General features: G+C 44.6%; 1 protein-coding gene across 1 annotated transcript in view; it reads left to right on the top strand.

The window, feature by feature from the left end:
- Positions 1-21,632, top strand: part of LOC115087992 (dedicator of cytokinesis protein 2-like) — a 1,829,205-nt gene that overhangs the window by 440,664 nt on the left and 1,366,909 nt on the right. The window contains exon 23 of the mRNA XM_029595813.1: positions 10,320-10,431. Within this exon, the coding sequence (XP_029451673.1) occupies positions 10,320-10,431 (112 nt within the window). The remainder of the gene's footprint in view (positions 1-10,319; positions 10,432-21,632) is intronic.

Below are 21,632 nucleotides of genomic sequence, written 5' to 3' on the forward strand. Positions count from 1 at the left end.
AGGCGCTACTGAGCGCCTACACAATGAGCGTCCAGCATGGGGCGAAACTAATAGCACTCATCACATGCAAATGCATGTTGATGAGGCTATTAGCTACTCACCCAAAATGCAAAAAAAAAAAAAAAAAAAGTGCATCCAAAATGCACATTTTTGCGCTCAGAAATTAATGCCTGCCTAATATCATTGCGATATTAAGTCGGAGGAAATAAAGATTTAAAAATTTTTTTTTAAAAGGTACCAATGGTCAAGTTCAGGAAACGGATGTTCAATTAACCAACGTCTGTTTCCCAAACCCGTGGCTGTGCACTGATTAGGAAATCGGATGCCGATAATGTCAGCATCTGTTTTCTTAACCGGCGGATGGTCGCTGACAGCCCAGCACTCCCAGGCTCCTGCTGTCAAGGAGGCGCTAGGGGTGTGCAATCGACCCTAGTGCCTCCTTTACAATATGACCCCTAATTTAAATATTGCATGGTGCCCCCAGGAGAGGTGCCTGGGGGCACGTTAGGAAAGCAGGCGCTGAGTGTTCAGTGCCCGCTTTCAACACTATTTTTTTTGCATCGACCGCCAAGAGAGCAGATGGTGCACACTTCCAGCAGTGCTTCTGGGTGAAGTACCAGTTGTTCTCTTTTCTGTTTTGTGGCCTGGACACTCCAGACACTCACACACCTTTATACCCAATACAAAACTTCAACTATTGGTCCAACTACATACTTGCCATTCACACACAATGCACATTCCTCCTGAGGCTGTCCTAGAACACTACCTGATATTTTCCCAGTTCAGGAAATAGGATACACTTTTAACCTTTATTTAAAAAAAAACAAAAAACAACCCACAATGAATATCCCCTTAGAGGAAGAGCTATCTCAAAGTGCCCTCCCACCAAAATCCTTTGCCAGGCTTGCCCAGGCCACTTAAGAAGTTGCTATACTGGGTCAAACCGAGTGTCCATCAAATCCAGCAACCTGTTTCCAACAGTGGCCAATCCATGCTACAAGTTCCTGGTAGGTACCCAAACATTAAGTAGATCCCATGCAACTAAAGCCAATAATAGAAGTGGCTATTCCCTAAGTCAACTTGATTGATAGCAGTTAATGGATTTCTCCTCCAGGAACTTATCCAAACCCTTTTTAAACCCAGCTACATTAACTGCACTAACCACATCCTCTGGCAACAAATTCCAGAGCTTAATTGTGTATTGAATGAAAAATAATTTTCTCCATTTTATTTTAAATGTGCTACTTGTTAACTTCATGGAGTGCCCCCTAGTCCTTCTACTATCTGAAAAAGTAAATAACCAATTCACATCTACCTGTTCTAGACCTCTCATGATCTTAAACACCTCTATCATATCCCCTCTCAGCCGTCTCTTCTCCAAGCTGAAAAGTCCTAACCTCTTTAGTCTTTCCTCATAGGGGAGTTGTTCCATTCCCCTTTATCATGTCAGTCACCCTTCTCTGTACCTTCTCCTTTGCAAATATATCTTTTTTTGAGATGTGGCGACCAGAATTGCACATAGTACTCAAGGTACAGTCTCATCATGGAGTGATACAGAGGCATTATGACATTTTCTGTTTTATTTATCATTTCCTTCCTAATAATTCTGTTTGCTCTTTTGACTGCTGTAGCACATTGAGCCAACAATTTCAATGTATTATCTAGTATGACGCCCAGATCTTATTCCTGCGTGGTAGCTCCTAATATTTATTTATTTAAATTAATTTATATACCGGAGGTTCCTGTATAATATACATATCACCCCGGTTCACAAAGAACAGTAACTATCGCTACAATTTCATAATATGAAACCTAACATTGTGTAAGTACAGCAAGGGTTATTTTTCCCTATATGCATCACCTTGCACTTATCCACATTAAATTTCATCTGTCATTTGGACGCCTAATCTTCAAGTCTTGCAAGGTCCTCCTGCAATTCATTATAATCTACATGTGATTTAACTACTCTGAATAATTTTGTCTCATCTGCATATTTTATCACCTCACTCATTGTATCCCTTGCCAGATTATTTATAAATATATTGAAAAGCACCAGTCTTAGTACAGATCCCTGAGGCACTCCACTATTTACCTTTTTCCACTGAGAAAACCGACCATTTAATTCTACTCTCTGTTTCCTGTCTTTTAACCAGTTTGCAATTTTCCTAATTGATAACCTTGCCCTTTTGCACTTTTAAACTTTCAAACACTTTACAAAATAAATCTATTTAAACATGTAGCCCCCATAAAAATACAGGACCAGTGCCCATTTGGTGGCAACCGTGCCGTATTTTGCATATATTTGCAGAGTGAGCCCCATTTTTCTGGTGCAGTGATATTTGTGCAGGGGAGAATGAAGTCATGGAGGACATTCTTTTAAGCTTGAGATCCCTAGCCAGCTCTGGCCTGTTGTACACCCTCCTTGCCTCTGGACCTGGGTCCACTACACCATCTGTCTGGCCCATCTTCCTATCTGAACTCTCTGGAGAGACTGGCACTGAGCTCCCTCGGGTGCCGGACCCTTTCACATTTTATGTGCCCCGTCCAGGCAGGGGGGGGTTACATCCACCTCTCCATTGCACCCGTCCCTCATCTTTCATCTCCTGCCCTCTTTCCCCTGTAATTGTCCACTGCTCTTCTTTTATTGACCTTCTGCCTGTCTTCCCTATCTCATACTCCATGTTGATTACCTTTTTTGACTACCCTCCATTTTCCCCTTCACACTCTTTTACCCTTGTCACCGTCTCTCCCTTTCCATTTCTGACATACCCCTTCATCTTATATTGGTCTCTCCTCTTCACCCACTGAGAAAGAGGATGAGAGCACAGGCAAAAAAAAAAAAAAAAATCACAAACAAGATGAAGATAATACCAGAAAGAAGAAAAGAGATATATACAAATGTAAGCCCTGCTAGGGGCACGTAAAATAATGATGCTGGCATTTTGTGGTCCTGGAATGAGCTATGTGGGTTCAGAAATGGTGCTTGGGTAAGATGATGGATTGGACCTGGTTCAGAGGTTTAAGGGAATAAAAAAAAAGTCTTAGTGGATAAGGAAACTTACAATCACCCATTTCCCCTCTGTGACCATCCATAAATATTCTTTCTTCCCTTTTGAACATCTCTTGGTAGTCCTGTAAACACCGACCTCACAACCCAGCCATTAATCAAGTGGGCAGTGGATATGGTGAAAGTGTTCTGCATTACTCGTAAGCTGTTGGAAGGGGATTATGAGCTAATTCCAGATAGTAACGGTTTTGTTTAATTTTTCAGGTCTAGTTTGAGTTGGAAGCCTTTCTTTTTTTTGTTGGCCTCCCTCCACCCCATCCATCCATGAAGAATTTTCCATATGAAAATGTGTAGTTAGGGGAGGTGGTTCCAGTGCCGGGGGTAGAGAGAGATCAGAGGGAGGATCTGAGTTTGATTAAGGAGTTTTCATTACAGTATCACCGAAACTTTAATAGAACTACACTGGTTACCCATTGAACAAAGAATACAATACAAGACTTTATGCACCATACATAAATTAATACACGACGAAAAAGCAGAGTAGCTGAACACAGCCCTCCACGTACATACACCCCACAGAAACCTGAGATCAGCAAACAAAGCACTGCTAACAATTCCCTCAGTCAAGACGGCCAGACTAACCCAAGTAAGGGATAGGGCCCTATCCCTAGCAGGACCCCAAATAAGGAACAATATGCTGTTAGAAATCAGACTGCAAAGAAACAAAACCTTCAGAAAAAGTTTAAAAACATGGCTATTTAAGCAAGCATATCACAAAGAGAATTGAGAGGAGAACCCAGGGAAATGTTGGTAGCGGTCAGTCAAACTCCCCCACACACACCTTTTTTTCTCAGTGCGTGTGTTTCTCATTTTTATATTCTAATTCTTTATTTTTATTTTTAAGCAACAAAGAACTAGAGTTAAGTACGGTAGTACTATATCTTATAGCTGAGTAAGAGGAAACTGGACATGACTTATAACACCCACCAAATAATATTTATTATGAAACTATGTTACAGTATTTTGATGGCACCTGTTTAATTGTTAGAATTCTAGACACATTTTATACAACATATAGTTACGTGCCCTATTGTGAACCCTTGTGATGGCACCCGCTTAACGACGGTATAGAAAAGATTATAAATAAATAAATTACTGTCCTTGAACACTTTTGCCCAGACAGAACAATCACTTTTTGGTTGAATCAATGCCATTCCTGTTTTATTTATTTATATTCTGCTTTTCACACTTTTTTGAGCACTTCAAAGTGGATTACATTCAGATGCTGTAGGTATTTCACTATCCCCAGAGGTCTGATAATCTAGCTTGTACCGGAGGCAATGGAGGGTTAAGTGACTTGCCCACAGTCACAAGCAGCAGCATTGGGATTTGAACCCTGGCTTCCCTGGTTCATAGCCGGATGCTGTAACTACTAAGGCTATTCCTCCACTATTCTGACATTATTTCTTGGTAAAGGTTTGAAAAGGTTACAATATATAATTGTGGCCCCTATTAGGCTACTAAATTATGTGAGAACTTTCCAGCAAAGGGAGGTACAGGATTAGTGAGTGACAGGAGTATCCTTCTCCCAAAGACGATGGGTCTGGGTGAAAAGTATAAATTGCTTTCCGAAAGGCACTTTGGTTTTAACTTTTTTAAAAATCTTATCGTATACCACTTTGGGCATCCATATTTGGTTGGGTAGAGAGTCTGTAAGTGGGGATAATAAATGAACCCTGGGATTTAGTTATCGGAGTCTCACACAATGGCCTGTAGTTCAAACTTATCACAATTTTTAATCAGCACAAGATACACAAAAGGATGAATCACAGGATTTCACAGCAGAGATAACAGAAGGAACAACATAAAAAAAACCAGACCCATCCTTTCCCTTTAGCAGTGCAGTAAGATCAGTATCTCTTCTCCCAACAAACATAGGCATTAGCCATTCCTCAAAAAAATAATTGTATCAGTAGTGCGAGTACTGCAGGGTAGGAGATTTCCAGAGAAGAACAAAGGATCTGCTGTGTGTAGTTAATGTCCATGCCTCCTCCCAGGTGCTAGCCTAATGCCAACAGCACTCCATTTGCCCCTCAGCATCCACTGAAGGTCCTGCTAGATTGGCAGAAATAGCAGGTCTTGAGAAGTATCTCTGGAACCAAGGATGGATACTGTCTCTCTAGATTCCAGCTCCTAATATTCTCAAGAATCTCCCAAATCTCCTCACTTAGAATTACACACATTCAAGCTTCCCCCTAGCAATCATTTCTCCATACACTTACATAACAGAATAGGCAAAACAGTGCCATCTATCCATGAACAACAATGGTATAGGTTTAAGTGAAGATTTGAGGAAACGTTTAAAGAGACTGCCGCTGGGGGTCTAGGGGCCAGAATTTAGGGACACAACAAAAAACCCAAAATGAAATATAAACAAAAAGAAATGAGTATTTATTTGGCGGCCTGTGGGTTCAGCGGCAAGTGTTGTGCACTGCCATGCTGAGGAGCTGGTTTTGATTTCTGGGCCAGGCTTCTGCTCCCTGCTCTTGCTAGGGCTAGGGATGCTGCAGAAGCAGCGTTTACAGCCTCTGGGGAAAGGGAGGGAGTGTTCCTTAGTCATCACGCAACAATGAAATCTAGTGGTCAGATTTAGGGCTCATAATTGCAGGCTTCCGAATGGATCCCTGTTGCATGACTCCCAGCTAAAGACTGTGACGGCAATGAGTGGGCTAGATGAGTTGGCAGGGAAATCAAAACAGGGGGGGGGGGGGGGGGGAATCACTGAGTAGTTGTGAATGGATGCCAACTCTGATTGAACAGAAAGCTCAAAAGGAGCAGGAAGAAACTGCTAAGACAAATAAAAGGTTGAAAAGAAGCAAATGACAAGAAAAAAAAACCCCCAGAATGACCTGAGAGCGATGGAGGAAGTGCAAACGAATGACACAAAAGGGAAAAAAAAGGGAGGTGGAAAGCTGCATTGCCAGATTAGAAATTAATGTAACAAAGTCCATCCTTGTAATATGAAATTACATAGTTTATTTAAAGAAACATTCCTGTTTTAAACACACATTTTTTTAAAATCTAATACCTCCATCACGTCTTCATTCTGTTTACATTTGAGCATGAATATCAAAATGCAGCAATTCTATATGTAGTTCCTAATATCAATATAACCCTATTGTACTCCAGCTTTCTGCCATAACAGTCCTTACCAGTTATCTCAACAGTGCCACGGGTCCTGGGTTCTGCTTTCCAGCTGATGATGGCATCTGCCCCTCCTTGCTTAGTCTTTAACTTAGCACCAATGACACCTCCATGCATCTTGCTCCTTCCCAGCAAAAGTACAGGGAACGTTGCTCAAAGAGAAGATTTATGAAATATACAATACACCCTGCAAGATTAGACACATAGGGGCGGATTTTCAAAGGGTTGCGCACGTATATTACACTCGTAACCCCGAAAACCCGCTCCTGCACGCGCCGAGCAAGCCCCGGGATGCGCGTATCTCCCGGGGCTTGAAAAAATGGGCGGGAAGTGGGCGGGCCGGGGGAGGGGCAGGGGCGGGACTGAGGCCTCCGGCACAGCTGTCGTGCCGGGGGCTCGCGCGCTGGCACCCAGCCGGTGCACGCAACTTACGCCTGCACAGAGGCAGGCGCAACTTCATCAACAAAGGTCAGGGTGGGTTAGATAGGGCTGGGGGGGTTAGGTAGGGGAAGGTGGAGGGGGGCAGAAGGAAAGTTCCCTCTGAGGCTCGGAGGGAAGAGGGAAAGCCATCGGGGCTCCCCTAGGGCTCGGCACGCGCAAGGTGCACAAGTGTGCACCCCCTTTCGCGCACCGCCCCTGGATTTTATAACATGCGCATGGCTACGCATGCATGTTATAAAATCTACGCCTGCGCGTAGGTTTAAAAATCTGGCCCATAGGCTTTTCAAACATTTACACACTTAAAACTGGATTTTACATGTATAAATGCACTTTACCTGTGTAACCAGGCTTTAGAAAATTGTTACAATATATGCCATTGTCCATAGATTTTACCCACGTTAAGTGCACTTAACGTGGGTAAATAGGCTTTTGAAAATTGCTACGATAGTATGTTACATTTACATGCATAACTCCTTTGAAAATTCACCTGATGGTGCATAAAATATATTGCATGATGTAAAATTAAACTAAGATATTTACAGAGCATGACTATTAAATAAACAATTAAGTAAATAATTTTCATTTTCATCATGCTACAATAAAAGTAAGGAGCAATATTCTCTTTTACCACTAGAGGTCATAGTAATAAAATACATTTCAAGTGCTGTTTTACCTTTTGGTCACTAGAGGTCATAAGTACCTACTACTATGCACAGGCCTGAGCAGAACAAAGGAAAGCTGTCTAGGAGGAGAACAAAAATCTTGTGTTCTTTCAGAAATCAAAAGTCTGACTGCTGTAATTTAGGGACTTCCTTTGAATTCCAAGTGCAGCCCCTGGGAGTCAGGAATTCCCTTGGCTTTAGGCACAGTCACGGGGATCAGAAATTACACAATATATTTAAATGAAATGGCAGATTCCCAATCCACGCTTCTGCAGCTCCATATCAAGACCACATCCCAGTCACTGGTCCGGTTTCTAGGGTCTGACTGGTATGGGAATGTCCCATGCTAGCAGTCACCAACTTTCAGGCCGATGCAATACAGCGCGCTCAGCTGAGCGCACTGTTTAATCAGGCGTTAATTTCTGAGCAGCCCAAAAAGTGTTCAGAAAAGCTGAAAATACAAAAAGGAGAAGAATATAAAAAAAAAATAAATTTTAAAGTGTGCAGGGGGTTAGATTAGGAAAAGGGATGCTCAAATAACGAGCGTCCATTTTCCTACCCCATAGTTGTGCACAGGTTAGGAAAAGGGATGCTCGTAAAATTGAGCGTCTGTTTTCTTAACCCGCTGGCAGCCATCTCTCCTGGGTGCCTTCTGCCAAGGAGGCGCCAGAGGCGCACATTTGTCCCTAGTGCCTCCTTGGCAGCACAACCCATCATTTACATATTCGATCGCTTGCCCGGGAGAGGTGGCTGGGCACTCGTTAGGAAAGCGGGCGCTCAACGCTGAGCGACCATTTTCCATGCTGATTTATTGCATCGGTCTGTCGGCACACTATATGGTAATGGATACTATCTGCAGCCCTCTTACAGATACATACAACTTCCAAACCACGTGAGCATGCACATGCAAGGCATTACTTTAACTTTGGGTAACAGTAAGGGCCTTTTGGTTTCAGTTTTTATTTTATTTTACCCAAGAATTTATCAGAGGTTATTACATCAAGAACAAAAACAGGAGAAATCAGAAAAAAAGTAACATCATTTTTCAGGTAAATTCATTTTTGTTCTTGTAATAAACACTGATAAATTACGGGGAAAAATAAAATAAGTGAAAATGAAGGTTCCTAGTGGCAAGGTATCAGCCACTTGGAACTTATAAAAATGTAAATGCTGTTTTCTACAGACTTTAGTCTTGTTAGATATGGCACCTAGAATCACAGAAGGCTCCAAACTGCTGCCAGGCTAACAGCACAATCCTTAGCACTCTGCTGGCGTAAGTGAATCAGAACACCGGAGTGTTATCTCTGTGCTCGGGTCCCATTGCTGTCCTTCCAAACGACGGCTGAGAAAACATTTCATGTTTTCTGTCCCTGACCTCTGATTGGGTCCACAAGACAGAGGAACACATTTACTAACAATGTACCTTATTAGTGCCTAGTGAATGCCAATTACTAGTGGCTAGTGAATGACAGCTGATTGATTCAATGAGAACAGTTTTCTACCTGTCAATCATAAAAAGAAAAACCCCAACTCTTTCAGGAGCTAGCGGGCTGGAAAGACTGTGCTACTTAACGTCTATTTCAGTTAAAGCAGTTAGCAGGCCTTTGTGGGAAGGTATGCTCAATTAACATGCTCTAGTCGAACAGATGTAAAATAGCTGTTGTACAATAAGTTATCTGAACTATTTACTAGCTTTTCCCTTGACTGTGTTCATCCTGCAGATTGACTGTGTGTGCATCCAATTCCTTCCTTATCCTGCAGGCTCAGGAATGACAGGTGCAGCAATAAGAGAATCTCCCAGACAAGGCAGGTCTTTGAGAAGAGGAGGAGAGGCAGAGAGGTGGAATATAATAGAAACAGAACAAAAAATATTTCCCATTATTACCAAAAAGGAAAAGAACCTCTTGTGGGTTGGTTTTCCTATGGGAAATACTAAACAGTATTTGCTTTTGCTGGAATTTCAATTAAATGTCCTGTTTTGTTTTGTTTCCTTTTTGAAACAAAAGAAAAATGAACTCAATTTTGTGGATTTTTATTTAATTTTGTTTTAAAATAAACCCCGCCCCTGCCAAAGGAAAAAAAAAACAAACCTCCTGAGTCCTCTGTCAATCTCCCAAGCCGACCTGGAGCCTCTTTCCCCATGTCTGCCATATTCACGTGGCGGGAGGGATCACGAGTTGCTCCTTCCCCATGGATCTGTACTAGAGAATGGCACCAGCTGACCTGAGGCCAGCACCGTTTTTAAATTCTGCCATAAAACAAAATGGCGCCGTTCTTGCGTTGGCCAGCACCATTTTGTTATACGACAGATTTCCAGAATGGCGCAGGCTCCACTTTGGCCAGCACCACCGCACCCCTGGGGAAGGAGCAACTGGGAATCGTTCCTGCCCTGTAAAGATGGTAGATATGAGACAAGACGCTGGAAGGAAAGTTTGGGGGATCGGGAGGGGGCCCGGAAGGTTTGGGAATTGTGTTCATGGTGGGGGCTAGACCTGACATTTTTTAAAAATGTCATGTATGCTTTTTGTTTCTTTTTTAGAAAGTTTCATTTGTTGTTTTTTTTTTTTGTTTGTTTGTTTCAAATAAATGAAACAGAAAAAAAATCAACCCCCAAATAAAATTTAAAAATATTGTATGCACACCTGCACTAAGTAAAACTATTCCAACCCGTCTATTTCCAATTCGTGTAGGTGGTGCGAGGCTGTAATGCAGCATTCACTTGTGGTTGATGCCACTGTTCCCGACATGGGCTGCAGTCATGAAAACTAAGCAAATAATAAGTGAAAGCCCCCCCCCCCCACCCCGACCTACTCTGCCAGCTTCAAATCAGGGTAACTTATTTGCAGACTTAGTGTCAGTAAAGACAGTAAAGACTAAAGAGCCCAGGATACACAAATGATTCCAGCGTTAGAAACCTTCAGGCCAGCCTCACTATCATTTTTTCTCGTAAAGTAGCTGGACAGGCGCTTTCGGGTGAAACATCTGTAATCTTTTTTCTATTTCAGACTCTATGAAGGGAAAGAAAAGAAGGAGTTCCAGGAATCTCTAGAAAAATTCTTTCAGGCCATCAACAGCCTCATGAGATCAACACTGGAAAGCACGACCTTGCTGTCTCAGGTGACACAACCCTGCCTCGCTCTGTACACCTCGCTTTTCTCAGCCCCACCACCACCTAAGGGATCCAGCTGTCCTCTTTCTTCTGTACTGTTTCAAAAAGGGGGGGGAGACCTGAGGCGGTCATTATACCTTTAGTGTCCCAAGTAAGGCAATCCAGCTGTGTTGGCAACGGCCAAGGCACTGTCTGTTTTGTTTTCTTTTACTCATTTTACATTTTCTGTTTTAAAATGTATAAACCGAGTACAAAAAAAAAAAAAAAAACTTAGTCAAAATAATATTTTCAACAACTTTCTTGTTAAAAAATAATATTAGCGGCCTGCGAGGTTAAGGATGACCAATATGTTCTTCTGATTTGAAGCTCTGTCAGTCGAAAGCTGTAAAAAAAAAAAAAAAAAAAGCACATTGTGCATCCATGGTGTCAGCTACTCATGCACTGTCAGTTATGAAGCAAGAACCATGTATAACTCATCGGCGTTAGCAGGGACTGTTTTGTAAAATGTATTCACAGTTATCCTTCACAGCTAATAAAAACCTGGAAAATTTTCCGTGAAAACTGAAGTCTTATCACAGCACATTTAACCCTCTATTCACTAAAGATGTTCACACAAACTGTGCTGCATGTAAATGAGCTGATCAGCATAATTTTGCCTTTTTTATCAGCTCATTACATTTTAAACACAGCAAGCCACATTATCGGAACAAAAACTGCCTTACGGATAATGCAAACACACTAACACTTCACATGCAGTGCTGACAGAGGCATTTAATGCTTTCACACAGTTTGTTAAATAGGCCCCTTTTTTGTGTAAGAGTTCACTGTTGCTCTCTTTGTGCATCACTGTTCAAGGAAAAAGGAATTTAAGAACTTAACATAGGGATATAGCTAAGATTTGCTGAACAGGTGTGCTGGAAAATGTGAGACTATTCTAGCTTTCCTTAGCATGCTTAGGTTAAAAATAGCAGAGCTGGGTCGTGCTAAAAAGCAGTTCAGCCCTGCTTTTATAAATAAACCTTAATAATGGGGGGCTCTGCTCAGGCAGGCTTTCAGAAAATGCAGAAATATTATTAAAATGGTTTTGTGCATTCTCCTTATAATCTCAGGTTGCCTTGCAGCTGAGCAGAGCTTGCTTCCCTGGGTGCTTGGATGTGATCAGTCTTAAACGTATCAGGAGAGTACTGTGTAATCAGCGTGTTAATCAGGCGAACCCTTAAACCTGCTAAAAATATGGAGATCTTTTTTTTTTTTTTAACACTTCCTGGTAGGGGCTGTGACACGGGGGCCTCCAGTTAGCCATTGTACTGCGATGGCAAGCAGAAAGGTGGTCCACTTTATGGCCTCCCCTTGGAGCAGCCCTCCCACCTCCAACGACTCGGAATGGCTCTTATTCTCAGATGCAGGCTAACTCAGTCGCACGGAAAGAATCGGGGAGGGCAACTGTCAAAGCCATTTCCATAGGCAAATCAGCCTCTTACCTGCCAAAATGGGCGCTTGGGAAAATCGCCCATCCTCAATGGGCAGAATCATGCATACTGTTGTATAACGCAGTAACTTTACCCGTGTTATCTGGAGGCATACCTGAGGGCGCGTTTAGATCGGGAGAGGGAAAATAACACCCGTGGGATGTCATTTTCACATCTACGCACATTACTTCCAAGGGGGAAAAGAGCATGCAGCGAAAGCAGGCACAGAAATCTTTGTGCGAACGTTTTTCCAGGTCAACAATCAAAGCTAAAGCACGTGCACATATGTGCTTTGATTACCGGTATGAAGCCTGCAGGTGAAAAAGTACCTGCAGGCAGTTTTATTGTTGTCCTGAAAGGAAACTTATTTCCCCTGATTTTCTAAGAAAGAGAGAGAGAGAGAGTGTGTAGCACTCAATCTCTCCATCACAGGCGGAGTCAGCTAACTTCAGCACCCGGCTCCTCAAGCACTCGGGCATCCTTAAGGTACCAGTGCCGGACACGCATAAGCAGGATCGAAAGTACAGAAGGGGCAGATGGTAAACTGGACAGGCAAACTAACTGGCTCCAAAGGATGGGGGGGATCAAGTCACCCTGAAAATTTGTGTTCAATTAAGCGAAATAAAGAGAGACTCAAACTGCCCTATCAAAGCACAGCACAGTCTTTCCCAGTTATGTTGAATTATTAACTGCTACCAAAGTCTGTTCCAACCTAGCAGTTTCTGTGTAAAACCTGCTCCCAGCAATCAGTTTGAGATCCTCTAGCTCTCTCTCAGGTCTCTCACTCTGCCACCTGCAATTTCACTCAGCGGGGCATCACCACAGTGGAAGGGTTTATACTTATTAATATTTATTTATTGGCATTTGATACTTCACTTTTTACCATGAATGGCCTCAAAGTGGATTACAATACATTTAAAGTAGGTTACAATAGCGTTAGATCAACAAACAATGGGCCAGATTTATTAAGGCTTTTTTTTTTTTATCATTCTGTGACTATGGGGATAAAAAGCATAGTAAATCAGGCCCAGTATTGGTTGAGGATCTAAACACTTAAAGACAGATTCATAGTTAGGTTCTTTTGTTGATCCCATAGAAATAGAGAAACATCGGTGGTAACTAGGTTGATGGACATGCTTTAGCTTTCTTCCTGAAGGTGAGGTAGCCAGGTTCCAAGTGTAGTAATAGTGGAAGCTTTTTCCAGATCTTTGGTTCATAACAGCCAAAGGCCCAAAGTCTGATGCAAGACAGCCTAGCAAAGGCCAGAGGCGGGGTGGATTATAGAGCCAGTTGGGAAAATTTGAGATCTCTCATGGAGCCAAGAGGAAGAAGGAGTTGCGAGAGATATTCTGTGGCCTGTTTGTTCATGCACTTGAAGACAAACCAGAGTGTTTTAAGAACATAAGAACATGCCATACTGGGTCAGACCAAGGGTCCATCAAGCCCAGCATCCTATCTCCAACAGTGGCCAATCCAGGCCATAAGAACCTGGCAAGTTCCCAAAATCTAAGTCTATCCCATGTTACTGTTGCTAGTAATGGAAGTGGCTATTTTCTAAGTCAACTTAATTAATAGCAGGTAATGGACTTCTCCAAGAACTTATCCAATCCTTTTTTAAACACAGCTACACTAACTGCACTAACCACATCCTCTGGCAACAAATTCCAGAGTTTAATTGTGCGTTGAGTGAAAAAGAACTTTCTTCGATTAGTTTTAAATGTGACATATGCTAACTTCATTCACATTTATCCGCTCTAAACCTCTCATGATTTTAAACACCTCTATCATATTCCCCCTCAGCCATCTCTTCTCCAAGCTGAAAAATCCTAATCCCTTTATTCTTTCCTCATAGGGGAGCTGTTCCAGTCCCTTTATCATTTTGGTCACCCTTCTCTGTACCTTCTCCATTGCAACTATATCTTTTTTGAGATGCAGCGACCAGAATTATACACAGTATTCAAGGGGCAGTCTCACCATGGAGCGATACAGAGGCATTATGACATTTTCCATTTTATTCACCATTCCCTTTCTAATAATTCCCAACATTCTGTTTGCTTTTTTGACTGCCGCAGCACACTGAACCGACAATTTCAATGTGTTATCCACTATGACACCTAGATCTCTTTCTTGGGTTGTAGCACCTAATATGGAACCCAACATTGTGTAATTATAGCATGGGTTATTTTTCCCTATATGCATCACCTTGCACTTATCCACATTAAATTTAATCTGCCATTTTGATGCCCAATTTTCCAGTCTCACAAGGACTTCCTGCAATTTATCACAATCTGCTTGTGATTTAACTACTCTGAATAATTTTGTATCATCTGCAAATTTGATTACCTCACTATTCGTATTTCTTTCTAGATCATTTATAAATATATTAAAAAGTATGGGTCCCAATACAGATGCCTGAGGCACTCCACTGCCCACTCCCTTCCACTGAGAAAATTGTCCATTTAATCCTACTCTCTGTTTTCTGTCTTTTAGCCAGTTTGCAATCCACGAAAGGACATTGCCACCTATCCCATGACTGTTTATTTTTCCTAGAAACCTCTCATGAGGAACTTTATCAAACACCTTCTGAAAATCCAAATACACTACATCTACCGGTTCACCTTTATCTACATGTTTATTAATTTCTTCAAAAAAGTGAAGTAGATTTGTGAGGCAAGACTTGCCTTGGATAAAGCCATGCTGACTTTATTCCATTAAACCATGTCTTTCTATATGTTCTGTGTTGCGCTTGGGGGTGGACCTTGTCCTGAGGCAGAGGTGTAACGCCTCCTGAAAGGGAACAGGAGGTAGCTGCCCCCAGGGGGCAGAGCACTGGAAAAGACAGAGGCTAGGAAGAGCTTCCCCACTGGAAGCCCGAGGTCCCCCTGGGAGGAGCCCGTAGGGACCCGGGCCGCTTGGGCTTAGGTGGGCCTCGCAGGGTCTCCTAAGAGAGTGAAAGTCCGGCGTGCCCACAGAGACAGGGGGAGGGCAATCGGGGTCACAGGTGGTTGCTAGCTGGGTCAGGAAGAACCAGAACACAGTTGATGATGACAAGGTGAGGAACAGAGACAGAATCTGGAGATGAGGTCAGGCAGGCAAAGGTCAATGTCCAGAGGGCAGTCTGAGGAGTGGTCAGCGAAGTAGAGGTCAGGTGCCAGAGGTCAGATGAGGTCAAAGGCAGGCTGAGGTCTTGAGGCAGGTGGCAGGCAAGCAGGCAGGTCAGGAACAGGCTGTGGTCTTTGAGGCAGGCGGCAGGCAGGCAGGCAAGTCAGGAACAGGCTGAGGTCAGTACCAGTAAGACAGTCTGAGGGTACTACCTGGGTAGACAGACGAACACAGGAACAGCAGGACACAGGAACTAGGAAGCAGGAACCAGTCAGGAACAGAACTGGAACAGAAGGATCCTGGAACGAGACTAGGACAAGCAGGAACCAGTACAAGTGTGGAGGCAATCTCAGAACAAACCGACCCGATTGCCAAGGCAAGGAAGCAAATACAGGAACTTCCTTATAACAGGGAACCAATCAGGGCATGCCGCAGAGCTAGGACCCACCCTTGCCTTACATGAGTCCGGGCAGTCAGCGCGCACATGCGTAGGGGCGTGGCCAAGATGGCCAAAGACGCCGAACCTCGGCGTGAGGCCCGGCGCACAGTAGAAGGCCCGGCAACTGCCGCCGCGGGATGCTGGGGCCTGGCAGGACTGGCAACTACCGCGAGGGAGGTCGTCCTGGGACCTGCTGTGGGATCATGAAGGTGGCAGATCTGCGCGCAGGACGGCCGCAGGTAGGGCGCATAACATTCTGTGATTTTGATATTTGGAACACTTTCCACTATTTTTCCTGGCACTGAAGTCAGGCTAACTGGTCTGCAGTTTCCCAGATCATCCCTGGAGCCCTTTTTAAATATTGGGGTTACATTAGCCACCCTCCAGTCTTCAGGTACAATGGATGATTTAATGATAGGTTACAAATTTTTACTAATAGGTCTGAAATTTCATTTTTTAGTTCCCTCAGAAGCCTGGGGTGTATACCATCCGGTCCAGGTAATTTACTATTCTTCAGTTTGTCAATCAGGCCTACCACATCTTCTAGGTTCACCGTGATTTGGTTTAGTCCATCTGAATCATTACCCATGAAAACCTTCTCCAGTACGGGTATCTATCCAACATCCTCTTCAGTAAACACCGAAGCAAAGAAATTGTTTAATCTTTCCACGATAGCCTTATGTTCTCTAAGTGCCCCTTTAACCCTTCGATCATCTAACGGTCCAACTGACTCCCTCACAGGCTTTCTGCTTCGGATATATTTTAAAAAGTTTTTACTGTGAGTTTTTGCCTCTATGGCCAACTTCTTTTCAAATTCTCTCTTAGCCTGTCTTATCAATGTCTTACATTTAACTTGGCAATGTTTATGCTTTATCCTATTTTCTTCTGTTGGATCCTTCTTCCAATTTTTGAATGAAGATCTTTTGGCTAAAATAGCTTCTTTCACCTCACCTTTTTACCATGCCGGTAATCGTTTTGCCTTCCTTCCACCTTTCTTAATGTGTGGAATACATCTGGACTGTGCTTCTAGGATGGTATTTCTTAACATTGACCACACCTCTTGCACACTTTTTACCTTTGTAGCTGCTCCTTTCAGTTTTTTCTAACAATTTTTCTCATTTTATCAAAGTTTCCCTTTTGAAAGTTTAGCACAAGAGACGTGGATTTGCTTACTGTTCCCCTTCCAGTCATTAATTCAAATTTGATCATATTATGATCAGTATTGGGTTACAGAATTGTAGCTTGGGTGTGTACTTATGAAACATGTCCTAGAACGCTCCTTCCTGACTTTTTTTCTCTGCAAAATGTAGGCACAATACTGCAAGTATGCACATACTTGTGAGGTTATAAAGTTGCATATACATGTGAAATGCTACTTACATGCATATATGCTATTTTTCCATGTATGACCACTAAGTCAGCATTCCCTCCAAAAAGCATGCTTTTAGTTGCCTGTATACATATGCCAGAAGTCTAAAAATAAGATTGAATATTTAGAATATATGACATAGAAAGGTAACTTTCAAACAAACATGCACAGCATCATGTGTGCAAGTATTTTATAACCTGCACATATGATATATGCGTGTTTTATAAAATGCACTTATCTCTACCCCACAACACAAATACATGCAATGCTTTGAAAAAATATATGCAGAGACAGCAGAATCCAGGAGTTGATGTATACTAACTCACACAAATAAAAGTCAATATACCACAAAGGAAGTGTGAGAGTGAAATATCCAAACAACAGTTTTAATAGTCATAAATCCTTTAAATAAGGTGCTCCATATTCAATTACTGTTTGCCAGAAGCATAAATTCTTCAACAGGGTGCTCCAGAAGCATTCAATATACTTCAAACAAGGTAGAATTTCCAAAGAAAAAGAGATTCAAAGCTAATAAGTCCCCTGACATGGTCATGTTCCGCCTGTCGGCTTCTTCGTGAGGGACGGAACTGCAGGGTTAAAATAGGACAAAATAGAAACATAGGAAACTACCAGACCGAAATTTTCACAGGAACAGCACCTAAAGCAGTTAAACTGAATCTAAATAAGCAAGAATAAAAACAACATACCTAAAGGTAACCTCCAGAATTTGCATGAATGATTGCTTAAATGGAAAAGTGTTTCACAATGCAATTCAAACAAGAACTACACTACTGACAGGTAGTTAAATGTAAAAAAAAAAAAAAAGGCACGGAGGGTCACATGACCCATACTAACAAATGAAGGAATGAAAAATCAGGTTACCTGGAAACAGAGTATTTGAACCAAAAACTGACCACTCATTGTCGCGGTTGAGTCCAGATGGATGTAAGGATTATAAAGTAAAAATCCAGCATTGTTGGTACTGCTATAACAATCTATCTATCTCTGCCACTACCCTCCTGGGTGGTGGGACTTTTTTGCTTTGAACCTCTTTGTCTTTGGAAATTCTACCTTGTTTGAAATACTGTATATTGAATGCTTCTGGAGCACCCTATTGAAGAATTTATGTTTCTGGCAAACAGTAATTGAATGTGGAGCACCTTATTTAAAGGATTTATGACTATTAAAACTGTTGTATGGATATTTCACTCTCACACTTCCTTTGTGGTATATTGAAAAAAACCATATTAGTGCATAGAATGTGTGAACTTTTCCTACCTATTTTAAAAATATATGTGCATATAATTTACACATGAAAATAAAATAGGATTTACTTGCCTACATTGGGATTTAGGTGCATAAGCTGGAGTATTTTCAAACATACATACATCAAGGAAATTATCAGTTTTACCAGTTAGCCCACCTGTTCATTCACTCCTCCAGGTAATCGAAACCCTCTTGGTTCTCCAACCTGAATACTCCCCTAGTTCACTCTGAGCTCCCACCCATAAGAACATAAGAACATAAGAAAATGCCATACTGGGTCAGACCAAGGGTCCATCAAGCCCAGCATCCTGTTTCCAACAGTGGCCAATCCAGGCCATAAGAACCTGGCAAGTACCCAAAAACTAAGTCTATTCCATGTAACCAATGCTAATGGCAGTGGCTATTCTCTAAGTGAACTTAATAGCAGGTAATGGACTTCTCCTCCTAGAACTTATCCAATCCTTTTTTAAACACAGCTATACTAACTGCACTAACCACATTCGCTGGCAACAAATTCCAGAGTTTAATTGTGCGTTGAGTAAAAAAGAACTTTCTCCGATTAGTTTTAAATGTGCCCCATGCTAACTTCATGGAGTGCCCCCTAGTCTTTCTACTACCCAGTCAGTGCTGTTGCGATTCCGGGCCGCTCCCGGAACCGTCACCTACCCCGTCGTGTTTCCGGGTTGGGCCCGCGTTCCCCGGACCTCCGGGGACCTCTGCCGCCGCAGGCCCGGCGCCTGCCCACCTCGCCCGGGCCTGCAGCTTCCCCTGCTATCGCGTCTTCGCTGCGTTGGAGCAGCCGGCGTCCAGCTGCAGCTAGCTCCGCCTCCTAGACACGCGCGCGCAGCAGGCCCCGGCTCTTAAAGGGGCCAGCGCGGGAAAACTGCAGCACAGCCCCAGGATGACGTCAGACGCCCTCAGGGTATTTAAACCCTGCAACGAGATCTGCTCCTCGCCTTGCATCGAGGTTCCCAGGTATTCCCTGACTCCAGTTGCTGCGTTCCTGTATCGTCTTAATCTCTTCTGGCTTCTGACCCCGGACTGGCGTACGGTGATTCTCTGGCTTCTGACCCCGGACTGGCTTGCGGTGATTCTCTGGCTTCTGACCCCGGACTGGCTTACGGTGATCCCTTGGTTCCTGACTCTGGACTGGCAAGCGAAGACTCCCTGGTACACGACTCTGGACTGGCGAGCGACGACCCTCCGGCACTCGACCTTGGACCCCGTCTGTCTCGGCCCCAGCAACCTCCTAAGTCCCAGTGGCCGGGTCCCTACGGGCTCCTCCTGGGGGGACTCTGGCTTCTAGGGTGAATCTCCTAAGTCCCAGCGGCCGAACTCCTACGAGCTCCTCTCGGGGGAGGATCGGCTTCCAGGGCGAAGATCTTCTCATCTCTGCGCCAGTTCCACCGTCTCCTTCTTCCTCGCCAAAGCCCTTGGTCGCATAGGGCTTCCTTGGTTCATCCTCCGGCCATCCACGACTCCGTCCTTGCCGCCTCCCGGTCGGGACCACTGCTGCCACCTCGCTCAGCAGTTTATCCTTCGGTTCCGATCGGCCTAAGGGTCCACGAATCCAACAGATTGCAAGGCCATGGACCCGGCGGACCTTGCCGGCCTCAAGGCTATTCCGGGCATAGACCAGAAGCTGCAACAGCAACAGACCTGCCTCGACACCTTGATGTCTACCGTTCAACGCCTGGCAGATCGGGTTGAGGGGGCCTCCGCAGGCCGCGCTGCGGCATCCTCGTCTCAGGTCAATACGGGCTCCTCCGCCCCGGTACAGATGCCATCACCGCCCCGGTACTCAGGTGATCCAAAGGCGTGCTGGGGATTCCTCAACCAATGCTATATCCGCTTCGACCTTCTGCCTGCGCAATTCTCCACGGACCGGGTCAAGACGACCTATATTATTTCCCTTCTTGACGGGAGACCCTTGGCTTGGGCCTCCTCCCTCTTGGAGCGCCAGGATTCCCGACTGAATAATCTTGTACAGTTCGTCAAGGCTTTTCGGAGAATTTTTGACGAGCCGTCTCGCGCCTCCACGGCCGCCTCAGAACTGCTCCAGCTGAGACAAGGCAATCGCCCCCTAGAGGAATACGCTATGGAGTTCCAGACCCTCGCCTCCGAACTGGCCTGGGGGGAGGACAGCCTACATGGAATTTTCCTGGAGGGCCTTTCTCCACGGCTCCAGGATGAACTCGCGGCCCGGGATCTTTCGGACGATCTCCAAGAGCTCATAGAGCTGGCCGGACGAGTGGATCGACGCATTCAGCGCCGCTTCCGGGAGCGAAGGTCTGTCCAGGGGCAGGCCGCTCGTCGAACCACGCCACCCCGGGTCCGAGCCTCACCACCTGCGGCAGCTGCCCTTCCACCTGAAGAACCCATGCAATTGGGCCGGGGTCCTCTCTCTGCCGAAGAACGAAGGCATCGACGCTCGCAGGGGTTATGTCTCTACTGCGGGAGCAAGGGGCACTTTCTGGCTCGCTGCACTGAACGTCCGGGAAACGCCCGAACCTAGAGTCTAGTGGGGAGTTGATTCTAGGCAGTACCTCTCCGAACTCCCCATGCACCGTCCTGGCAAAACTCTGTCTCCCAGGAGGAGGATTCGATACCCTGGCATTGCTCGACTCCGGGTCCGGGGGGAATTTTATCCTCCGAGATTTGGTACAACAACTGCAACTCAAGGTCGTGCCTCAGGAACCACCCTTGCGGGTATCGTCCATCCAGGGGATTCCCCTCCCGGGGACCATTACCACCCGTACGCAGCTTCTCCAGCTTCAGGTCGGACTTCTTCACAGGGAGGAGATCTCCTTTCTCATCCTTGAGAAATCCATTCACCCGCTCATCTTAGGACTACCGTGGCTGAGGAAACATTCTCCAGTGATAAACTGGGACTCGCTTCAGATCACATCATGGGGGTCTGCAAGCTGCCATCGCTGCCTTCCTGCTCGTCCACTCCAGACGCTTCCACTCTTAGCAGCCCCGTTGACGGTGCCACCGCAGTACCAGGCCTTCCGGGATGTCTTCTCTAAAGAGAAGGCTGAAATACTACCTGAGCACCGGCCCTTCAATTGTGCGATTGACCTGCTGCCGAATACCACGCCACCTCGCGGTAAAGTTTACCCTCTGTCTCTGCCGGAGACCAAGGCCATGTCTGCCTACATTAAAGAGAATCTGGACCGAGAGTTTATAAGACCATCTAACTCTCCGGCGGGAGCCGGCTTCTTCTTCGTGGCCAAGAAGGATGGGTCTCTTCGACCCTGTATCGATTACCGGGGCCTGAACCAGATCACCCGACGAGATCGCTATCCGTTACCCCTGATTCCGGAACTCCTGGATCGTCTGCAAGGGGCCCTCGTCTTTACCAAACTGGATCTTAGAGGGGCGTACAACCTCGTACGGATCCGACCGGGAGACGAGTGGAAGACCGCTTTTAATACCAGGGACGGTCATTATGAATACCTCGTCATGCCATTTGGACTCTGTAACGCCCCAGCCGTGTTCCAAAATCTAATGAACGAGGTGCTTCGCGACCTCCTGTACACCTCAGTCATCGTCTACCTAGAT

Source organism: Rhinatrema bivittatum, chromosome 1, assembly GCF_901001135.1.
Source record: "Rhinatrema bivittatum chromosome 1, aRhiBiv1.1, whole genome shotgun sequence".
NCBI lineage: Eukaryota > Metazoa > Chordata > Amphibia > Gymnophiona > Rhinatrematidae > Rhinatrema > Rhinatrema bivittatum.